General features: G+C 34.8%; 1 protein-coding gene across 1 annotated transcript in view; it reads right to left on the reverse strand.

The window, feature by feature from the left end:
- The window catches only part of LOC107063752 (uncharacterized), a 260720-nt gene that overhangs the window by 65217 nt on the left and 170219 nt on the right, over positions 1 to 25284 (reverse strand). Inside the window, exon 4 of the mRNA XM_015315817.2 lies at positions 11460 to 11601. Coding sequence (XP_015171303.1) covers positions 11460 to 11601 — 142 coding nt within the window. The remainder of the gene's footprint in view (positions 1 to 11459; positions 11602 to 25284) is intronic.

Here is a 25284-nt window from a genome sequence, read left to right on the forward strand (position 1 = left end):
TCGTAAATAAAATTGATCATCGTCGTAAGATAGCAATAATATTTTTTTTCGAGTTAAGGTAATCCTGCTGACCTACATGTTGACCATCCCCGGTAAAATAAGCTTACTTACTGACCTATAAAATTTCTTGAAAATTCTGTGTAGTACGCGTGCACTAAACCACCAACGAGTTTAAATGTATAGCAATAAATAAAAGGTCCATATTACATTTCTATAAAATTCTTATTTATAATACTCACAATAAGCTACAGCTGTTGCATTCTTGTTCACAGTTCGACTGATAAAAGTAGACCGAAGGAAAAATAAATCGTATTGCCGAAGACAAAATGTAAACATTAGAGAAAGCAATAAATACGAAGCGTAAACGAAAATAAAAGTTTATAATTCATAAATAATTGAATAAATAATCCAACGTACGCGCTTTTTGAAAAAAAATATTTGTTCCTATATCATATATTATGTATCATAAAATTAATCAATTAGTTTTAAAAAAGGCTGATTAAAATAAAATAAAATAAAATAATACATCAATCAATAATTCTATTAGCCGAATGAAATGATTTATTTTAAAAGATGATATGTATATCTATATATACTTATACCTGTTTTAGGGCTTATTCTTGACATTTGTACAAGATTTAGATGAAAAATAAAATAACACTTTTCAATCTGTACAGAGTGATACTTGAAACTAGGACACATACAGATTACTTACTCTTTAAAAAAAAAATTAAAAATAAAGGATAGAGAAAAAAATCATCTGGCATAATAAATTTTAATTTCCTATTTTGTTATTTTATATGTGGATGTACCGGTAACTCACACTCTCAGTGCAGTTGCACTCAATGACCTTGGATTAGTACTTTTATACGTAGAATAATAAAAAAGAATCGATAAGTTAGAAAACAAAATTGGGTTGCCTTAGAAAATAAAGTGTAATTGCACCTGTCGGATGCATCGGTGCATTCATACAAGAAATAAGATCGTAGAAGGTTAGGACGTACTATGCCATATGGTTTTTTCTCTAACCTTTTTTTTTTTCTTTTACTATTTTTATTAAAAAAACAAAAACAAAAAAACAGAGAAGAGCAGTAACCTGTCTCAGTTACCAAAATTACTTTATATAAAATTCTTCTTGATAAAATAAAATAAAATCTTTTAATTAAATGAAATATTAGATATAAAACAAACGTTCAATCTTATAAACGTTTTATGATTGTATCTAGGGACAATCTAATAGGAGTTAGCCTTGACCTTATCCTTGATACTTGAGATAGACGATTGGGAAGACGAAGAGAATGAGCTAATGTTCTACAAAAGACGATGTTCTCGCGGACTACGTAAGACTGACACGTAACATCTGTCAATGTCAGACGTAAACCAAGTGCTTCAGCGTCAGCTGTGTTGATGTTTAACAGGTATTACCCTGGTATATCCATTGATATGCTAAATTCCGCGTAACCGTGCCGCATAAATTCGCTTACACGTGTAAGTACACAGCTATTAATATAGCGTTCACCTCCTTAGCACGTTAAACGATAATAAGTATGTGTATCATATTTGAAATAACTTCGTGTCAAATTATAATCGAACAGTCTCAATTCTCGTTAAGAAATGTTTTTCCTATTCGACGATAAATGAAATAATTCGATATGTTTTTTTATCTTTTGTATGGGAGAATTTTTCTATGTCATTAAAAAAAATGTATAATTTTTATTTATTACACGACGTTTCGTTGTTTGAATTTATTAGAAAAATTAGGTCTCATTTTGTTTAAGTAAAAAAAATAAAGGAAAAAAAATTAGTACGTCATATCAGTAAAAAAAAGAAGCCATAGCTAACATTTTTTTATTGTTATTATTATCGTCATTGTTATCATCGTATATACATATGTATATATATTCTAGTTACTAGCAAACTCGTTGTATCGGTATTCGAGGTGGTATAGATATTTCTTGGGAGAAAAATTTTCATTAGCTGCAACATGATAAAAGGAATCAAAAAAAAAAAAAAAAAATATTCTGATGAAAGACAACCTTCGAATACCTCACCTATATCAAGAGAGTCGAGAATTATCTATCGACTACACGATTGGCCTAAATTTTTCGACTAATTTTCTTTCTCGCTCGCTCGCTCGCACGTCGATCTCTTCGAATCAAACGAAGCGACTATAAACTCTTACTACTTCGTGCGTTAAGTACGTTAAACGTTCGCGGAATTTAAAGAATTTTTACCTCTGGCGTAAATTCAACTTCCACGCAACGATCTTCATCGAAAAATATATATATATATATATATATATATATATATATATATATATATATATATAGAGAGAGAGAGAGAGAGAGAGAGAGTACGTGGAACGAGGAGAAAGACTTTGTTCTCAGCTTGTAATTTCTTCGAGATAATATATTAATCAAATAATTCCTAGCATACGGTAGAGAAAGAAAAATAATTTTTTAAGGGTCTAACAATCCTGGTAGAACGGAAAAATTCATGTCAGGTTTGCCTGAAATTTTATCTGAGAGAAAGGGAAGAAAAAAAAATATAAAAGAAAAAGAATATGTGCGTCAGCACATGTTGTGTATGTGTGTGTGTGTGTAAGAAAGAGAGAAAGTGTTAAGTTTTACCAATCAAAAGGAAGACTTTTCTACGAGGATCGAGTTTCCTATCCTCAAAGAAAAATAATTAACGTTATAACTCAAAAGGATTGCGATGGAATAAGCTTCTTGGGTTAGTCAAGCGATAGTTGTATCGGTTTTATATCTTGATGGATTACAGCGATCAATGAAAGGTTGATCAGCTGGCTGATTGATTAGATAAGTTTCTGCGGAACGGTTAAGTATGAGAGAGAAAGAGATAGTTAGATAGATGGATAGAAGATAGGTACCTAAATAGAAAGAAAAAGAAAGAAAGTATTAGTTCTTTCCTTTCGGTCCAGAAGATCCTTTTCACCCTCTTTTCCTTTACTCTTCGAACTAACCCTCGTCCATCCAAGTACCATTATTTCCTCGTCTTTGGTTACTTTCGCTTGTTTCAACATCACCCTTTTCTTTTCTCTCGACATAGTATAGCCTACATTTTAAAGAAGAGTTAACCGTTTAAAGTTTTTCTTTTTTACCCATGAGAACGAAAATTCTCTCGTTTATCTTCGATCTATGTTAAGTTCAAATAGAAAGAAGGAAGACAAAAAAAAATAAAGAAAGAAAGAAAGAAAGTAGGAGAAAAACATATGATTCTATTTCAAAAGAAAATAAATTAATGTTCGAATAATAAAAGTGAATTTATAGAATGATTAAGTAAACCCCAAACGATAGTAATTACTCTTGCAAGAAAGTTACATATAAATATATTTTTCTTTCTTAAAAAAAAATAGAAATGAGAGAGAGAGAGAGAGAGAAAGAAAGAAAACGAAAAATAAGAGAATGAGAGAATTTTTCTTTTCTTCGTTTTCAAATGCTCTATTCTGATAATTACGAAGTTTATCCCCGGCACAAAATCTCTCTCCCTCTCTCTCTTTCTCTTACTCTTTCTTTTGTATATAGAACGGAGCACGCCAAATCGAAACTGCAAAATGCGCGTCCTGAATGCAATTACACACAATGGAACAATGACGTGGAAGACAACAAGAGAGAACAACGAGAGAGAGTGAGTGAGTGAGAGAGAGAGAGAGAGGTTGAACAGTAGGAATGAGAAAGAGAGCGAAATAGGACACCACCGTTTGGATGAAAGTGGATAGGAGATCTACGACGTGTACGGATAGCTGTAGGTTTCAACGGGGACTCCTTCCACCACTCGACGAATTATACGCGCTCACGCGGAGAGACAAAAGGGGTGGGGTGGGTGGCTGGTAGGGGGGGGGGGTGGTTGAAGGAAATGGAAGAACAGACGGAAAGCTATTTATTGCGGGCGTCTCGTGGAAGTCCTCGTTCTCGCAAGAAACTATGAAGTTATAGACAATCGAGAACCGCGACAGAACGAGACTTACTGCGTGAAAGGATAGAGTAATAGTGAAGACATCGTCTAAGTGAGAGATAAAAAGGAAAAGAAAGAGATAGAGAGAGTGAGAGAGTAAGAGAAAAGAGGATAAGTAACTTTTCTATTCTCTCTCTCTCTCTCTCTCTCTCTCTCTCTATTTCTCATCTTTGTATCTCTTTTCTATATCCTTCTCCCCTTATCCTAATCCTCCGGCGTTATTCTTCAACCTGCAAAATTATTTCCAACGAGTTATGCATACCGTGGAATAAACTTCTCCACCAATTCGAATCCAATCAGAGAATACTCTCTGTGTCTCTGAGAGAAATCTACGAGAGAGAGAGAGAGAGAGAGAGAGAGAGAGAGAGAGAGATACCTATTTGTTCGGATATCTACACTTCTATTTCACTCTTTTGATTTTTCTCTTTTATATTTTTTTTATTTTTCTTCTGAGTCTTTTTATTTTTTCCTTCTTCTCTCTCTCACTCTTTATGTCTCTCTTACTTTCTCTTGTTCATTTTTTTTTGTCTTTCTGCACACGTGTAACAGAAATCCTACTTTCCGTCGGTCGGATATTATTCATATTCCGGCGACGCATGGGCTCATCACTCCGGACGTAAAGGCAATATAACTTTTTTCCTCTTACGGCTTGCACTCTCTCTCTCTCTTTCCCATTTCTATCTCGATCTACCTCCCATCTCCTCCCTACATTCCCTCCCCCTCCCCCCTTTTCCTGTTCCCTCTTCCATCTCTCTTTCTCTCTCTCTCTCTCTCTCTCTCTCTCTCTCTCTATCTCTCTCTCTCTCTATCTCTCTCTCTGCCCATATCTCTTCTGCCTTGTCTTTTTTTTCGTTCTTTTTTTTTCCGTATCTTCTCTCGATCACAGTCTATAAAAAAAAGAACGTAGAGAAGGTGAAAAGAAAACAAAAAGTGGAAAAAGGGGGTGTAAAAGAAACAAAAAAGAATCGAAAGAAATCTTTATCGAACGAGTTTAAAAAGGTATTACTATGGAAGTTATCGATTGGAGGTAATTGAATGATAAGTGGAATATCCAAATTGTAATAATAATATTATTATTATTATTATAACGTACGATAACGAGTATTATTATCTTTCGATTGGAATATTCGTCATTTGATTTTATATAGAGATGTAACAGCAAGTAACCTAATAGAATCGTTAAAAGTACGAACGATTCTCTATTCTCATAATTAGAAAATTCGAAAGTCGTCGTGGGAATTTTGGTCACATATATGTAAAATATATATATATATATACGATCGTACGTAATATACCTACGTGTAGAAATGAATCAAATCGCATATTAAATATATATAAATGTATATTTACATATACCTACAAACAAACTTGCAAACACTCGCACAAATATCTTTGCAAGGATATATATCTGTATACAAATGAATACTTTTATATTATATATCGATTCCACGATAAACGCCGTAATTAAAGCGGTGCCCGTAGTTTGTTCGGAATTTAATAACGACAGGACGCACCGCGGCGAAGCTTATATTTCATTGATTTTAACAATGAATATCGTTCGTTCAGCAGATCTATCGTATCTTTATGATCTTTTCAGAATATATATATATATACGAGAGAGTGCACGTATTTACGATTGGGAACCGGATGCAGGCCGTTTTAACAAATAAATTCTATCGGGAATAGAAGGAATTATACATAAATAATAAACGAAACTTCCCTTTTCTCTTATTCTCTTTCAACCAATGCAATACTGGATATATTCCCGTAAATAAATAAATAAATCATAATAATAACAATAATAATAATAATAATTAGATTCTCTTCTTTGGCACCGGTTATTGAATAAAAAAAGAAAAATATTATATAAAAGTAGAAATAACAGACGAACGATTTTTAATTATTCCTTGGAGCATTTTCTTGGTCTCTCGAATTCGAATGAACGAATTTTAATGGCAGCTGGTACTCTCACTCCTCAATCGTACTATTTAACAGATTCGACATCGTCAATTTCTCCTTCCTCTTTTACCTTTCCTCCTTTTTCTTTTTTTTCTCTCTTTCTCTATCTTTTTCGTCGTTTTATTCTTGTTCTACTTCTTGTTCTTCTTGTTCTTCTTCTTCTTCTTTTGAACGAAAGGACATCATCCCTCTCGACCTCAACTCCAACGACTTCTTAGAAAGGAGCACCATGCCACTGATTGGCAAGCTAATCACGCTCTACTCTCCATTACATTAATTAAAACTTAACTCTCGACTCTCTACTCGGCTCGGCGTCATCCACCGCAGTTTCTAACATCTCCTTCTTTTAGCTTATATTTCTTCCACTACTTTGACTACTTACTCTCTTTCATCCCCATTACACTATTCCTTTCACTTTAGATTTATGAATCACTATATTATCTTGTGTTACCTAATGTTTATTTCTTTCTTTTCTCTTTCTTTCTTTATTTTTTATTTTTATTTTTTATTTTCTCTCTCTTTTTTTCTATACTTTCCAGTAAAAGTTTCTTTCACGATAGTTAAATATTTTCATCTCTCATCTCGTTACCCAAGCGAACGTTAAATCGTACGTACCTACCTACCTACCTACCTACTTGTAAAAGTACCGAGAAATGTTACGATCGAACAAGTAAGAGTGGCTAGAAGAACTGTAATTACGAGAAATGTGGAATAAGTAGCTTGAAAATGAAGGGGGAAAACATATTTTGGTTAATCTACTTATAAAAAGTAAATAGCAAATGGCAAATTTTATAAGTTAACTACGATTAATCGTATATACAGAGTAATTCACCAGCTCTTGCCACTTAAATACCTCCGAAAGTACGATAGTAGCAGAAAATTGGATAAGGAAACAGTTGCATGAAAAAATCAGGACTATAATATGACATTAGTAATTTTTTGCTAGGTTGAGTCATTCTTGAGATTTATTGGTCAACTTTGTTTTTCTAAATGCAATGTTATATTTTAATATTTATTTTCTGATAGTGACTGTCAAGAAAAATCCAATAATGTGCGACAATAATGTTTCTGAAGGTTAACGAAGGTCAAAACTGGCGAACAAGTCAGCCACAATACAGCTCTTCCGCGTCATGGTCGCGTCGTGGTCGAATCAGGATTGCGTCTGGATTGCGTCATCCTTTAGTTGTTCCGAAAACGGACTGAACAGAAATTTTCCAAATAGTTTTTATTGGTCATTGTTAGGTTTTGTATTTAATGTTGCAAATCATTAGATTCGTCTTGTTAGCTGCTATCCGAAAATAATTTTAAAATATAGAATTGTATCTAAAAAAACAAAATTGACCAATAAATCTCAAAAATGACTCAACCTAGTAAAAAAACACTAATGTCATATTGTAGTCCTGAATTTTTCTTGCAACTTTTTCTTTATTCACTTTTTTGCTACTGTCATACTTTCAGAGCTGTTTAGGTAGCAAGAGCTAGTGAATCACCTTGTAGATGTTATTTCTTTCATTTATCATCGTGCGTGTGTTAGAAACAGATGATATATTTCTAGTAGAATTAAATTTTTCTAGAATTTGTCAGTATTAAAATTGTAAAATTACGGTTTAAATCGTGAAAATAATCATATACATTTTTCCCGGAAATAACTAAGGCAAGATTTTTTAGGTAAAACATATAAAAAAAGTATTTTAATAGTTTAAAAAAGATAACAAGATGATATTTGAATTAACAAGAAACGCGTAATTATTAAAATATGAGATTGAAATTTGATCCGTCTTTAAAGTCTGCTGCTTTTCTTGTTATAGCCAATGCTCTCAATAATTTATTCTTATATCTTCCTTTTACTTTAAAAACTATAATACACTGTTAATCCTGCTAGTTAAATTTTAATATTCATATACCTTAATTATTCGACTATTATAAATTAATATATTATCTAGTTATGGTATGTTATTCTGCCATCTTTCATATTTCAAGCAAGAAATTAGAGTTATTTCAACGTTTAGATAATCATTTAACGAATATATGAATTTCACGAAGGAACGTTAACACACACACACATATATGTATATATATAAATGATCAATAAAAATTTAGTATTAGCGTTTAACGAAATTCGCGAATAATCTGTTTGCGTGATTCTAACTTTATGTTATCGTGTTCCACGGAAGGGCAAAAGAGAGAAAGAGAGAAACAGTGCACGAATATAAAATGAATATAGCGCAGACTCGTTACCGGCTCCTCTCAATCTCTCTGAACGTTCGTTCGCAGAGCGCATATTTATCTAATGAAAAGTTAGCGCGGTCTAATTACTGGGAAGCAGTTACGAGCAAATTCCATTGTGCTGTCGAGCTCTTGAAGATAACGAAGGCCCGAGAGAGAGCTCGTGCGATTCGTTAATTTCGCTGTCGAGTGATTCGATTGAACGTGATTTTACTTTAATAAAAAAAAAGAAAAACAAAAAAAAATAATAAAACCGACTAGAACAAATGGAAAACAAAAAAGAACAAAAAGAAGAATAAATATGTATAACAACAAAATAATAATAAAAGAAAAATATTAGAAAAGACGAATATAAGGGATATCCTACTAATCACAATCACGAATGACAAATTAATCGTACTTATGATTTTAATTTCGTGGCAATCTCTGATATTATTCGGATCGATGCTTTAACTGTAAAATATGAAAATTCACTCTAATGGTATCTAGAGTTTGGAGAGTTATACGGAGAAATATTCGATAATGGCGAACGATAATTGCAGTGACTGCTTGTTGCTTCAACGAATTTAAATAACGTTTCCCCTATCATTTACTTTTAATTTTAATATTTTAATATTTCTCGTTTAAGAGAAAATATGTAACACGATCTATTTGCTTTTTTTTTAGGAAGAATTAATAAAATAATTTTCAAATTCTTTTTTCTTTCCCTTACAATTAGTTTTTGATAATTATAAAATTTAATTGATGAATAATGAGTAATCAATCATAATATAAAAATTATGTTAAAAAACGCGATGATCTTTTTATATAACTCCTAGTAAAGAAATTTTATTGAAAGTTATGTTTGTGAATTTACAAATAAATCGATCTACTGTAATTATTTACATTTTCGTTGTATTTTCGTTTCAAATCTTTTTTTTTTTTCTACACGATGAAAGGAAGCAAGCGTATGGTGCAAAACTCGAGATAGATTGTACGATGATTCCTGCGAAGACGTGATAGATTTGATTAGAAAATTTCTTTTCCAATTTCAACGATTCTGTACGAATTTAAGTAAACTCGGTGGTTACATTTATCTGCATCTTTTCACATACTCTCTCGCTCTTCCCCCTCTCTTTCAACGTATGTTTGCAAAAGAAATTCAACGAGAGAATTTTCGTGCGGGAAGTTAATCGATTTCGTGCGAAGCGATAACTACTCGTTGGGTGATACGACAAAAATGTGTCCCGTGATTTTGGATGGGAACGTAAAAAAATGAAGAGGGAAAAAAAGAGAGAGAGAGATAGAATGAGTAAGAGAAAAATAAACGAACGGAAGAACGTTCATTTTACTTTCGTTAGAAATCGAGGATGAACGTGAGGCCGATGATGGAGTTGAAAGAACGATGTAGAGAAAAGTGCGCGATAAAATTGGAAGAGCTCCGATCAAACAAAATTAATTGGTTTTTGTACTATGTGCCATGTGCCGCGCAAAACACAAAGCTGCTGCGTAAAATCCGATTTGTAATACTTTCTCGTAGCGAATAATTTCGTTCTAGAGACGAAGGTGGAGGGAAGGGGTGAGGGAGACTTGGAAAAGTGTTAGACAGAAATGATTTTATCTTTCATATATTTTTTTATCATTTTTGCGATCTAAAAAAAGAAAAAAATAAAAGAAAAAAAGAAAAATAAAGAGGAAAAGAAAAAGCAACGAAACGAGAGTGTATCGTTCGATCGAAAGTTTTTTATTTTATTTTATTTTCTTTTTGTTATTTGATTTCTACTTTTTTTTGTATAGCCGTGGAAACGAAAAATTAAAAAAAGAAAGTAATAAAATACGTGATATATAACAGGATCCGTAAGGGATGATCGATTATAAAACATAAGGGGGAAAAAAAAGATCACGCGTAAATGAACAAAAGATGAGAGTTGGGGACAAAAGAAAATAACACACTCGAAGAATTGCAAGTGTGTGTTCATACCCCGGGTTACGCGTACACATATATATATGCATACGTAGTTTATCAACGATCGTTGTGCAGAAAAAAAGGCATCCCAATTGACAAACAAATTTGCGCAGGTAGAAAAACATGCAATGGTTTTTTTCATTCACTCCTTCAATAAAAACTGAGTCGTATCTGGTACATGTATACGTACATGCATTCGTCACGAGTCGATGAATAAGCTTTCCTGTTCTCTCTTCTCTTTCTCTTCGTTTACTCGTTGAATCTCTCACCTTGTCCTCTCTTTATTTTCGTCGCCGTTTCCAACTCGATCAAATTCAAACGGTTTGCCCGCTATTAACCTTTCCCGACATTCGTCGTCGCGATTTACACAATTTTTAAAAATCTTTTTTCAATTTGCTTATACACTCAACGAAATTATTCTACGTCATTTTCTTTTTTCATTCTTTCATTTCTTTCTTTTCCTTTTTTATTTTTTTTAATTTTTCGTCGAAGTAAGTTAGTTATACGTCGAACCATATAACTAGTACTTTCAACAATATCAAATAGAAAAAAATGGAAAAATGAATGTTTGCGTTTTTCATACTTGATGAGAAAGTATATCAACAAAGAATTATGAGAAATTAACGTATCTCTGAAAAATCTAGAAAAATACTTAAATATAATCCATAAACGTGAACTCGTTTTATCAAGAAAGAGAGAGAGAGGGAGAGAGAGAGAGAGAGAGAGAGAAAGAAAGAAAGAAAGAGAGAGAAAAGACTGACGTATTAGAAAACAAAGAGAACTCTTTCGTCCTTGGATCTCAAAGCGTCACGGCTCCAATCCTTTCGTTCTCTCTCTCTTTCTCTCTCTCTTTCACCCTTCCTCATCTTCCCTTTCTATTTGGCTCGGACGAGTGGAATTTCACGAGAAACGTTTTATTCCTGGCTCCCACCCCGCCCCCCACTTTTTCTCTCGTTCTCTCTCTTTCTCTCTCGTTAGCACGTCGCCTCAAGCGCTTTGTCGGAAGGCAGTTAATTAATAAAAGCTTGAAGGAACGGGAGTTTTGGCCGTGAGGCTTGAAAGGGGGGAGATACGAGGGAAGAAAAAAAGAGACGGTATGAAGAGAGACAGAAAGATAGACAGACGGATAGACAGACAGACAGACAGAAAGAAAGAGAAAGAAGAGAAACCAATATGGACGTTGAATTGAAGAAGGATAAAAGGTAAAGAGCGGTATATTCGACGCGTACAAAAATGTACACGTATTATTTATACAAACAAACCAAAAACGTACCCACAACACACACACCCACACACACTTCCGTATTGATACATTGACTACTTGTAATATGAATAAACGGGGAAAAAGACTCACGTGTCGTATAAGAGGAACTTGTCGTCGTCCTTGACATCAGTGCAATAACCTTTGCTGGATATGATAGATCCGTTGACGGTTACGAGATTCGGATCGCCCGATTGAAACCACCGTCCGTTCCACTCCTCTGGAAATTTACAGCCTGAAAAATAAAAGAAAAAGATAAAATGGCAAGGGTGAAAAGTAGGCTCGTAGGTTCGACGACGACGAAGAAGATGAGGGTTGTTGTTAAGAGTAGTAGCTCGCGGGAAGGATCGAGTTTCTGTTTCTGACGGGGAACAGTAGACGCCACTAGCATCATCATTGCTGTTACCGGTTCTGCACCGCACTGCACCGTATCGTACCGTACCGTACCGTACCGCACCGCACCTTGCCGCTTCGCTTGGAGGGTTCGTTCGTCCGTCGAGAATTTTAAATTTTAATGTTACGACCTGGCCACCACCGAGTACAACCACGATCGATCCTATACCGAGATCAAGTCGAAGAAACTTAGAATTTCTTATTCACGAATTCTATATGCTTTCTTTTTTTGGATATTTTCTAGCTAGCTCTGTTACGTTTTATCGACCAAATAAAAATGGGTAACGTGTTTCGTGTATGTGATTTTTATCATTATTTAAAACTAAAAGATTTTTTCGAAGTTTCTCAACGTTAGTAGTGAAGTAATTATAAGGTATATATTGTAATTATTTGGATCTATATACAACGTTGTATCTATTTCTTGTTAGTGAATTTACTCATAGGTCGATGGAAAACAAAAGAGAGACCGCAAACGAGATATTCAGGAAATCGCTGTAGGTATTTTCTAAATGTCAAACATCGAACTAAGCTTCTATTCGCTCGGTAAGTCCGAGGAAACGGTAGAAATTCGTATTCTCTCCTGGAATTTGTATAACAATCGGTGGAATATCAAGCTGTCATGAAATTCAACCGTTATGTTAGACCAGAAGACATTTTCGTATGGAAGGAGCTAGGGAAATTTCTTAAAAGCGATATCGTAAAGCTACCCACCACAGTCTTCCTCCTCCTTTTCGATAAAATTCAATGGTAAAGGCGTTCGTTTACATTTAAACAATCAGTATGCGTTTGGTAAACGGTAAAGGTGCCTCTGGCTGTACTTGTCTGTTAACATTCGTTCTATCATCTTCCTTTTCGTTGCGTGTTGTGCAAGCATGGAAAATGTTTCTCCATTCTCTCTCTCTTACCTTCAACTTTACCACCATTCCCTCCTGATCTTTACCATTTCCCTACTCTCTCTATATATATACATTTCTCTATCTTTCTCTACCAGAAATCCGAGATTCCATGAACATTCCGAATGCTCTCGCCAGAAAGCTCGCCATTTGGCGCGTAGAATAGTCGGTATGCTGAGCTAGCCTGGTATAAACGTGCTTGCAAAAATGGAGAATCTTCTTTAAAGAAAGTAAGAAAGAGAGAAAGAAAAAGAGAACAAGAAGTTAGATAGATAGATAGAGATAGAGGAAGAAAGATTGGATTATCAAGAAGAAAGGTACACTGAATTTTGGCTTGTTTCTTCGACCATTCAACTTGCCATTCAACTCTTTCTCTCTTTCTCTTTTTTTCTCCCTTTCTCCATCTGTAATTTCTTTTTTTTTTTTTTTTACTTTTTTCAATCTTTATTTTTTCTCTTTCTCCTCATTGCTACATCCCAGCGTCAGATGGGAAGATTACAAGGAAAAGACGTCGCGATTAAGCATCGTTTGCTCGGTAACATTTTACATTGAACAAAATCGAGCGTTTTGAAATCTCTTGTGTCGAGTAAGAAGCATCGTTTGCTGGTAACATTTTACATTGAACAAGATAGAGTATTTCGAAATCTTCTGTGCCAAGCAAGTAGACAAAGACAAAGAGAAAGAGAAAGAGAAAGAGAGAGTGAGAGAGAAAGAGAAAGAGAGAGTGAGAGAGAAAGAGAAAGACAAAGACAGAGAAATTCAAACTGAAAGTTTCCTTCGCGATACAAAGGTATCTAGCTAGTGTTCGACACCGTGCTCTTCCTATTTCTACAAATATATATATATATATAGAAAGAGACAAGAATATCCTAGTTCGACTTTACGATTGAGAAACGTTAGATTTTCACCGGATATATAAGTGGTAACGATAAATTAATTCACAACGGACACACAGAGAGATAGAAGAAGAGAAAGTGAATGGGGAGAGTAAGGAAAAAGGAAGAAGAGAAGTTCGAGAGAGCAATCGATATGAGACGTGAGAAGAGATGAGGAGATAAAGAGAGAAAGAGAGATAAAGAGAGGAGACCTTTGACACGGAAGCTACATTCAGCTCGATGCACAGAGGACCGAGTAAATTTACCGAATTCACTTTGAAACTAAGGTATTCAAGAACTAAACTATTCGGCTTAGGGAGAGTTAGACTATTAAAGTGCTCCGGGTAGAAAGAAAAGGAGGAAGAGGGTTGTTGGACTGAGCTAAGAAGAAACGTAAGAGAGTGTGTGAGAGAGAGAGATTCAAGGTGCCCGCGACGTAATTACGGGAAATTGGAGTCAAGTCGGAAAGCAAAGTTATCGCGCGACGAGTTATTCTTTTCTTAAAACATTTCGCGATTAACAGAAGTGACGAAGAAAGGAAGGAAGGAAGGAAGAAGACAAGGTACTCGAGAATACGAATGCGAAAAGGTGGAAAAAGGTGAACGTTGAAAAGGTTAAACTCGTTTCCAACATTGTATCAACTTGAACGATGTTTTTAGATAAACGAATGAAAGAAGACAGAAAGAGAAAAGATGGTAGGAAAGGAGGGGGAACTGTAAAATGTTGGAAACATCGATGAAAGAAAAATACAAGATAGAAACAAAAAATTATAACCAACTGTGAGTATAATAAGAAAATTAAAGTTGTCATAAAAGAAGAAGAGGAGAAGGAGAGAGAAAATAAGAAAAAATTAAAAAGAAATTATAAAACGTTGGAGACGTCGATGAAGAAGAAATATGGAGATTTAAAAATAAATTAGTCGACCGCGAGTATAATAAGAGGAAATTAGAGTTAGGTCAAAAGGTTGAGTTATCGTGAGAGGAGAATATTATCTACTAGCTAATATTATCTACTAGCTTTTTCACAAATGGCCACTGATATAATTATTAATTAATTATCGTTTTCTCGGTAGTTATGGTGAAATAAAAGAGAGAGAGAGAGAGAGAGAGAGAGAGAGGTAGGGAGAATTGGAGAGAAAAAGAGGGTCACATCGAAATATGGTGATCATACGAAATAGGGTGAACAAGGAAGTAGGGATAATTTCTTTAGCCTAGGGGCAAAGTAATACCGAAACTTCCTTGCGTTCCTTCTTCTTCTACTTCTTCCTATATTATACCCTTCTTCCCTCGAAGGGATCGACTTATCGCGATGCATCGTTGTTCTCGAAGGGTTGGTCCTCTCCCTCTCTTTCTCTCTCTCTCTTTCTCAGTGAGTATATAATAAATTTGTTAAACGTTCCAACGTTTCGCGATAAAGTCGTTCTTTTCTTTCCTCTTATCTCTTTTCTCGTGTGATTTTTAAAAAAGAATCCAACGGAGTTTCTGGCGAAAAGAAAAAATATAGAAAACAAAAAAAAGAAAAAAAATAACGTACCAAATATTCTCACACCCGACTTAATGTTTTTCTCGCGTGTGTTGTTGTACGGAGGCAGAGTATACTGTCCATAAAGATATGGAATGATTCATAAAAATAAAAGCGGATTAAATCGAGCAACCGTGACGCCGAATGCGAGCATTGTGTGTGCATTTTTCTAAATGCAAAAGCATTATTTCGAAAAAGATAAAAATATTTATCTAAAATAACACAAGAGAAATTTCAAGTTTTTCGAAGTGCTTTTTTTCGAGATAGGTAAGTCAACTTCGGTGTACGTTGCGAACGGTAAAACGAGGATTAAGATTCAAAATAAACGAACAATCAAACGTACAAACAAACGGTATGAAAAGAAAGAATTGGATCACTGTTTTGACCGATCGTAAAGAACAAAAATCGAAAAAGGACAATTTTGAATCTCGTCTAGAAGCAAGTAAGCTAGGACGATAAATTCTTCGTGAAGGGGGTAAATTGATAACCAGAAACGTTGAACGTTATCGGAAAACTACTAAAGCCCCATGTCGTTTATTATCAATTGGAAGATATATTTTTCGAAAGGAAAGAATGAAGTCTCGATAAAGGTCTTGAAAATCTTTCTCATTTCTTTTCATTTTTTCCACGATTGACCCTTTGAGACACTTCACCGTATCTTATTCGCTCTTTCTCACTCATCTTTTTTTGTTTTTTTTGTTCCTTTTTTCTTCATCTTTATGTCTCCCTTTCGTAAAAGTTAATTTAATTTTTGTACGTGTATATGTACACGAGTCCTCGAACGTCTCTTTCGAGAACGATCGGGTTTCAGGCGAAATAACTTGATTAAAATAATCTATCACACCGTAGTGACAGGGGTGATTGGCTATCTGAGTTAAATATGATGGAACGCCTAACTCTGTCTCTCTTTCTCGTTCAGTGAAGGTTGCGTACCTGTCCGATCCTCTCACTCACTCACTCTCTCTCTCTCTCTCTCTCTCTCTCTCTCTCTCTCTCTCTCTCTCTCTTACTAATTTTCTCTCATTCTCTCTGACGGTAGCTCTGTATCGACAGAGGCAAATTGATAGGTAATATGTGGGCACTGCCCATCTACTTCCCCCTCGTGACATTTACCGACGGAAATGACTCGTTTTCCCAATATTCGAGCCTGAAAAAGCCGTTAAGAGGGCTTTTACTGTACCAAATGGATACCATACGGGATACTGTAATCCTGTTACATGCGTTGCCTTGACGGCACTTCGATCGTATCCCATGCTACTACTATCCTATACTTTTTTATTTTGCCAAATTTCGTCCTTGTTCAAGACGTTAGATGAACGTGATTCCGTAATGATTTCGAGATTAGACTTATAGGAAGGAATTTCGATTTTGGTTTTTCACGATCTTTAAGATAGGAAATACAAATCGAACTGACGTATTTGAGAAAATACGTCATTCTTCTCTCGTTTTATCGATACTTTTCTTCTCCCTTGTTTCTTCTCTCTCTCTCTCTCTCTCTCTCTTTATTTTCCTACCTTTGTATCCCTTTAACGGTAGGAGAAAAATTGATGGGTAATAGGCAGCTAGCCGTCTAGCTCGTTGGCATGACGTTTACAAGGGAAAATACAGGATCGATTTTCCGATAAAAATGAGAGGAATGGCGAGGGGGTGGTAAGCCTTAAAAAAATCCATGTCGGACGGTCGATTTTCGTGAGACAGGATATTTCCCGAGGAAAACATTCCGGTGGGTAGGTCGGGAACCATGTCGAGGAATGATCGACGAGAAGAGGATGCATCTCTTATTGGAATGCACGCGTTTTTTAAATAGTTTTTCGACAAGCTAACTCGTAGCAAAAGAGATGTACAAATATGCACGTACACCTATATACACATACACTTATATATATAGAGAAAAATAGATTAGATAGGTAGATAAAGATAGAAAGATAGGTCCATCATGTCATGGCGATTACCTAAAGTAAACGTCTTCTAATCGATTGGGACCTGATGACAGAGATCCGATCGGCAGATTTTTCGCACCGAAAAGTAATATATCCTCGGAGCTTACATTCGATGTGTATAACATACATGTATATATACATATATATAAATCTTCACATACATTCATTCATACATATATATATATATATATATATATATATATACGTATACATAAAGTGGATTTGCCTCCCGTATCGAATTTTCGAAACGATGGGCCAATAACCGTGTAGTCCAGAGAACCGCTAGGAGACCGACGATTTCCCGTGAAAACAAACAGAGACGCGGTGATGTATTCGAGATGAATAAAAAGATAAAGAGAGATACATGGATAAAAGAGAGAAAAAGATATATATATATATATATATATATATATATATATATATAAAATAAAGGGAGTGGGGGAAAAGATAAAAGTAAAAAACAAAAAAAAACGAGAAGCGAAAGGGATGTGGAGAAAGAAAAAGAAAGGTATACACAGATCCGTTTATATTTTGTATCCATCGCTCGTCTTCTTCCACCCAGTCTCTTTCAGTTCCCGACCGATTCCTTTGGCGGCGAACGAATCCAGAGAGCCATCGTATGTATGTATGAATGCAATATCCTTTTTCACGAAGTCCGGAGCAGACGCCCCGAAGCACAAAAAGCGGACTGCCGAGAATGAGAACGTAAAGAGGATAGCTGGTGGGGTGGGGTGGGGAGGGGCAGGGCGAAAAACATTTCAGCTTCGTTTGAAATCCACTAGGGGCACAAAGTAGATATTTAATTAAATAGAAGACACGCTGATTCTGCTACCGTTCTTCTACCTTTCGTTCCCCTTCCAACTCCCTTTCCCCTTCCCCTCCGTGTTACCATCCTCCATACCCCGAATTCTCTACCCCCTCGACAGACTATCTCTCGTGCACGTAGATTCCATCGGTAACGAACGTTTACTGCACAATGCATTTAATGCATCCGGATCAGTGGCTATCCTGAATTGCCCTTCTCTTCCTCTGATTGGATCCGACAATTTTTTCTCTCTCTCTCTTTCCCTCTAATAAGTACAACTTATGTTCCTTTTCTTGGATTTTCAAGAAACGAGAAGTAGCATCAAGAACTATGTTCATATATAAATATATATATATATGTATATGTAAGAAACGTAGATGCAAAAATCCAAAAGAGACGAATCTCAATTTGAAAAGCTAACGTAAGCGACTCTTTTTGCCTGTTGAGTGGCTACCACGTCATCGTTTTCACGACCACCATTCTACAAGTTCGACTAGGTTTGCCCCGTAGGAAATTAAACTGGAGAATGCTGGTAACTGGGAATAATATATACGATCTCCAACCGAAGCACACCCACCTACTTGTTGAAGAAAAGTTTAAGTGGGGAAACGTTCTTTCGTATTTACGATCTAGAGGGAGAGATAGTGAGAGAGAGAGAGAAAGAGAGAGAGTACTACTTTTCTTTTACTTTTTTTTCTCTTCCTAGAACGATTTTCGCTGTCGGAACGAGCTTTGTCTCTTTTCCTACGATTCATTATTATTTTCTACTTCCTTTTGTCTTTGATTGTATAATAAATTGTAATAAAAAATAAAGATGATTTTAAAAAGAAAAGAAAAATGGAATTCGTATTGACGTTTCTTTCATTTCATCTTATTTCACGATAAACATCATAATTGTAGAACGGATATGCTTTTAATCTTTGATATTCCACTTTAAGTATTATAGTATTGTGTAACACCTCTGTTCTGTAATATTGTACAATACATTTGATTAGAAATAATGTTTTTTGGTACTTTACCCGTACATGCTTTTAGGGATCGCATAACTCTGATAATATTAATTGGATCTGACAATATTTGCGTGATTTTAAAACGTAACATATCATAAATCAATTTAAACAAAATTGCAATAGATATTTATTAAGTCAAAAATTAGCGCGTCTTGTAAATGTGAGTAGGAAAAAAAAAGAAATTATACATTTGGAAATAATTTTTACAAAAAAAAAAAACAAGAGAAGAACGCGAGTTCGGCTTGTAAAAAAGTATGATTTTCAATCTAATTGATTAGTATAATTCATAGGCATATTTAAAATATAAAATACTTAATTACATTTCTAATTACGTTTCATGTCTTTCATTTATAACAAATCTTAAATCATCTATGAGAATACTCATAGTAGTAGCCTATCACATATCGAAGGATCCTTTTGACGAAGCGATATCTGTCATATTGTACAGTTTGGAATTTTTTCTGCTTCACTGTACCTCGGTTATTTTCTCCTTCTCCTAAACCCCTCTTCAACCTCCGTCGCCATCCTCCTCCTTCCTCTCTCTCTCTCTCTCTCTCCCCCATTCTCCCCCTACTCGAAGATACGGTAGAATTGTAAAGAAGGAGGGAAAGGGCATTTTCAATATCTGCTGTATTTCCGGCGTTTCCACCCCTCTAGATATCTACCCGAGTAACATTGTACGCACCCAGTCACTACATTTTAATATTTCAGGATTCAATGATACGCCGACGTCTACGCAAAACGTTGCCGTCCAGCTGTGCCTCAAGCTTGTCGCCGATCTTTTTTCCCCTTTTCCTAAACTTATTTTCCCTTTCCAGTTACTACTACTGCTACTATTACTACTACTACTACTACCAAACAGCTAGTATTACAACTACTATTATTACTTCATCTTTGGCTTCTGTTTTGTGTAGTCGAACAAGCCGGTAATGTAGTATAAGGGTGGCAGAGTTTATTATCCTCGTAGAACAAAGCTCGACGAGTCTCGGAATATTTCAGTTCGGCCAAGGACCTCAACAAGACCTCAATAAATCTCATTTGGAAAATACAAGAGAATGAATGAGCGAACGAACGAATGAACGAACGGTTACCGAATCGTTATCGTCATCGTGTCATCGTCCTCCGGATACGTGCTCGACTATTATATCAACTTGCTACCTGTTATATCGAACGATAAAATATTTCGCGTTCGTATTACAATTACGAGGCTCGGTTAAATACGGAAATTGCAGTGACCCGCGGCCGCTGAGCAATTCGTATTAGCTCTCTGAAATGACGTTGCCACGTCGATGACTCGTGAAAGCAACAGAGAAAGGGAGAACATATATGTAGTTATAGACATACACTATAGATATTGAAAGTCAGCGAGACAGAGTTACATTATTGTAACTACGCATAAATCTAAATTACGTTGTATTAACGGAGAACATAGTTCATTACCCTTGTTGGTCGGAAACTTTAACGGCCTATTGCTGACGTTACTATTTAAGTTTCGCATTTCTCTCTTAACGGAAAATCTCATAAACGTCATTAATCAAATTTTCAAATCAAATTGATGATATTATATTATTATATAGAAAACGCTAAAAAAAGGGAACGTTTCTCGATCGGTTATTATATATTCTAATATAAATATTGAATTAAAGTCTTTTGTTATCGTAGAATGCGTTAGCAAGTTCTAAACTAATAGAAACAATGACAATCGTTGTGTCCGTAAACTTATTAGTCTACGGCTTATAATACGTTGTATTCCCTTTCTACGATTCATAACTTTATATATATGTATATATATATAGTATTATGAGAGAAGAGACGCCCTTAGCAACGGTGGGCGTAGTCCGTCTTTCCGCATGGTATCCAAATACTTTCCTGAATTGTGCATCGAAACGCGAATTATGGGAGAATCCCAAGAGAGGATATCACGACAAAACTTTCTCCGAATTCCTTTCCGGATTGTAGTTTGCTAGATAGTCGTGGTCGACGAATGAATAGATAGATATCTTTCCTATTGATGTATTTTATTATTAGTATTATTATTTTTATTATTATTATTATTGTTATTATTATTAAACTTTTTGCAAAGAATATTAGGTATATATCTATTAACCCTTTGAGTGCTGAATACTTTTACCTAAAATATTTCGTAGAAATGGAATTGTTTATTATTAACTAGATTCTAATAATAAATTATATTTAATAATTAAAGCTTTCCTTTCTGTGAATATGACATAATTAATTAGTATAAACATTACATTATTTTACAATAATATTAACAATCACGCATATGTGTCAATAGACCACTCTGATAATTTTTACCAAACGCATATATACGTCCATAGCACTCAAACGGTAAATATTCTATATTCGTTACTATTAATCCTGATTTGATTCGACAATTAAAAATTCTAAAACAAAAGATATAAAGAAATAAATAAAGAAAAATATCTTGATCATATAATGTCAGAATTACTATCAAAGAAAACAATCTGAAAAATTCTATTAGAAAATCCAACGGCGAGTTTCATTAAGTCGAACGTATTAGAGCTTCGCACGTCGCAGACAGGCTTCGGGTATTGTTATAAATAACAATAAGATTCTGGCCGGTGGACGGCAAACATCGTAAAACCTTTTGCAAACACCGGCGTACGATCGAAAAGAAAGAGGGAGAAAAGGATTGAGGACTAAGGATTGAGGAGTGAGGGATGTGGGAGAGAGGGAGGAAGAAAAAGAAGAGGAAAGGGATCGAATCGTCTAGAAATACAAATATATATATATATATTTGTACATATATATACTTTTATACGGAGGAACGTTGGTGAAACTAGAGTAAAACGAGAAAGGGGGAGGGTGGGAGGGATATCGTTTCGTGGATGGAATATAGCTGATGTGAGCACGAAGAAAATCGGTGTTCTCGCTTGCGCGCGCGAACGCACGACGAATCGAAAAGCGTGCCTCGTCTTATTTCGTCAGGATATATAACGATTTAGGAAAGGTGAGAGTTAGGTATACTAGAAAGTAACGTTAGGTGAGTCTGCGCGAGGCCAACACTCTTATACGAAACCACCACTACCACCATTACTACCACCACCATCACTAGCAACCAGCATCATCAAATCGGCAACAACCCCTCTTGGAAAATACCCTCGGAAAACCATTGAATACGTTCCTCTGGCATTTACGATCGTATTACATCAACGTTTCCTCTTGCGTTATGCTACGTATTGTCGCGCGAAATAATAAAAAAAAAAAGGGAGATTTGTTTCGACATTAATCCACGAGATTTCAACGCAAAACGTTTTATTATATTATATTTCATTGAAAACGAAAAATGCGATAAGTTGTTTCCCTTGATATTGAAATATTTAATCTCTCATTGTATTTTCCCATTCTATTTAATTTCTTTCCTTCTTTCTTTATTGTTTTTTATTATTAAAATGATTAGCTTTTTAGTCTTATTATTATCATTATTATTATTATTATTATTATTATTATTATTATTATTATTATTATTATTATTATTATTATTATTATTATTATTATTATTATTAATATCACGTATTATTATGTTACATTACGATAATAGTATTTTTATATCTATCTTTATCATTATTATTATTATTATTATTATTAATATATTATTATTATTATTATTATTATTATTATTATTATTATTATTATTACTATTATTTTATAAATATAACGTACTCCTCGTATCAAGAGATAAAACGAATTGGGATTTCATCCTAGGTAAATACAGTGACCATGTTAAGAAACTGATAGAGAGTCCGTTGTTGTGCCGAGGATGATACCGCTTCGTGGATAGAATACATGGCAGAGGATATCGTGTTGAGTAGGAAAGAGAGATATAGAGAGATAAAAAGAGAGAAATAGAGAAAGAGAGACAGAGAAAGCTTATTTGGTAGAATGGACGAATTGAGAAGCATGCCTCGTCGCTTTTCCGAGGGATATTTCGAATTAATTGCGCAATGAATTTCTTTTCGTTCAAGAAAAAAGGATTGAAAGAAAGAATGAAAGAGAAGAAATCATGAAGCGACAATTCTCCGCCTAATCTCAACGATTTATCGTTTTCAAGAGATCATACTAAAGTCTATCGCAAACATTTACACATGTATCGTTCACCTGTCAAGATTGTAAAAGAAGACAGATAGATAGATAGACACACACATACACACACACACACACACACAGATAAATATTATATTATCCATTTAGTATAATAAATTGGTAAATTCTTAGAACATATTACAAATGAATAGAGATGAATTTTAATGGGATGACGATGAGAAAAGGATACTTCTCGCGAAAATACAGTAGGAATTTCGTCTCCTGGAGTAACGTTAAATGTAAAGAAAGAAAGGATGATGGGAGATGGGAGAGAAAGAGAGAGAGAGAGAGAGAGAGAAAGAAAGAGAGAGAGAGAGTAAGAGGGTAAGATAGAAATTCACGGTAGTAGTTTGGTAGAAATGCGTAACATTTTCGAATGTACAATGTTATATAGAATCTTCTGTTATGCGCGACACGCGATGCTTCTCTTGCAAGAACTTGTAGCGAGTGCATATGAGACAGGCGCAAAGTGAATATTATAAATGTCACTCGCGTACCAACCGACAGTGAACTTGGCGTAACTGAATTAACGAAGAAGATGTGGTCCCAAAGACGTTACTCTAGCAAAAGAGAGAGAGAAAGAGAGAGAGAGAAAGAAAAAAGAGTTAAAAAAGAAGAAACATCCGGTTTTGAGTAAACGGAAAAAATAAAATTATGATGAGAAAGAATAGCAAATAAAAAAATTTAAAAAAAAATTGAAAAAAAAATGAAAAAAAAATAAAAAGAAAGAAAGAAGGAAAGAAAGAAAGGGAAAGAGAGAAAATAAGGGAATTTGAGAAGTGAAGAGAATAAAAAATGCGTTGGAAAATAGAGGAAGAAGAGAAGAAAAGACATTTATCATGTCCTAGATACATATTTCCCTGAGGAGGGCCGTACGCGTTAATTATGTATGGCGCGACACGCTCCTCCTCGTCGTCGTCATCGTCGTCGTCGTCGTCGTCTATCGTCTATCGTGGAATATATTGTACGAGCATAATTAATAAGCAAGGGCGGCTTTAAAGGTTTGGATTACGATGTCGACAAAAATGTTCTCGTTGAGATCACACGAACTTGCCATGAACCGGAATCGGCAATGTTCGTGACGATTATTATCTTATAAGTAAGCGCGTGATGTAGAAAAAGAATGGGAGAAGGAAGAGGAGGAGAAGGAGGAGGACGACGTCTCTCGTAAAATATCGAAGAACATTTTTTTTAACCTCTTAGGCACTACTGAATGTTATGCGGGGTTCTTCCTCTCTACGACAGAGTTCAATTAGAATTACGTGTAAACGATAAAACTAAGATGTGTGATGAACAATGGCTGTTTTGTATGCGAGTATATTTTAACAAAATTTTTCATGATTAAATTATAATTTCTTTTAAAGAAATGATACACATATACTTTAACTTAGACAATTTAATTTAATAATAAATAATAAAATTAGGTATAATATGTTTTAATAGATGTTATCCGCGAAAGCCATTATAGTGGCGCGTAGTGCTTAAAAGGTTAAGGAAGATAAGGAAAGAGGAAAAGAGTAGGGGAAAATTACAAGATGGACAAGTTAAGCTATATCTGAAAATGATATTTTCAAGGATGATCATTAACGATATCGTGACTTTGCATTGAAGTCAATATGAAATATTCAGGGGGTAACGTATAAATGAATATCTTCCACTATCGTTCAACAAAACATGGCTCGCTTTAGCTGTAAATTAACTCGTATGGAAGCGTTCTATTTCTCTCTCTCTCTCTCTTTCTGCTCTTCTTTAATAATTTAAACGAACGAACTGCTTTTCGTGCGACCGGGCCATAGAAAATTAATTAATTCCTACTCGTTTTCCGTCTCTCTTGCTCGCTCACTCACTCACTCTCTCATTTTCATTCACATTATCGTTATGACGTGCGAGTAAAATAGAAAAGGAGCTGCTTCGTTGAGAAAAGAAAACGTATTCTGACGTAAGCGACGAGGATGACGGATGCGATCCGTCTGCGCTTTTCTTACTCTCTCTGTCTCTTTTTTCTTTCGTTATTTCTTTCCTTTTTTCCTCAACTACAAAGTTATCTTTAAATTAAAGAAAGCATATTCTATCTTTCTATCTCTCTCACTTTCTCTCTAGTCGTATTATTTTACGAATTTAATATTACGAGAGGAAAGAGATGAGAAGAAATGATGGGTAGATATATTTCCATAGAAACGTGATCCACCTTAATAGATTTTAGCCGCGAGAAGAGACGATACGTATCAAATTTTACAAATATAGAATTTAAATGTTTCGATAAAGTGAAGTTCTCTTTTACGACATTGTAAAAAGTTTCATCGACTTACGAATTAAGTGGAATTACCAAGGGAAAAATGTTATTACGAGAAGTATA

Source organism: Polistes dominula, unplaced genomic scaffold, assembly GCF_049000335.1.
Source record: "Polistes dominula isolate Pdom_NZ unplaced genomic scaffold, Pdom_raw_medaka contig_25, whole genome shotgun sequence".
NCBI classification, from domain to species: Eukaryota; Metazoa; Arthropoda; class Insecta; order Hymenoptera; family Vespidae; genus Polistes; species Polistes dominula.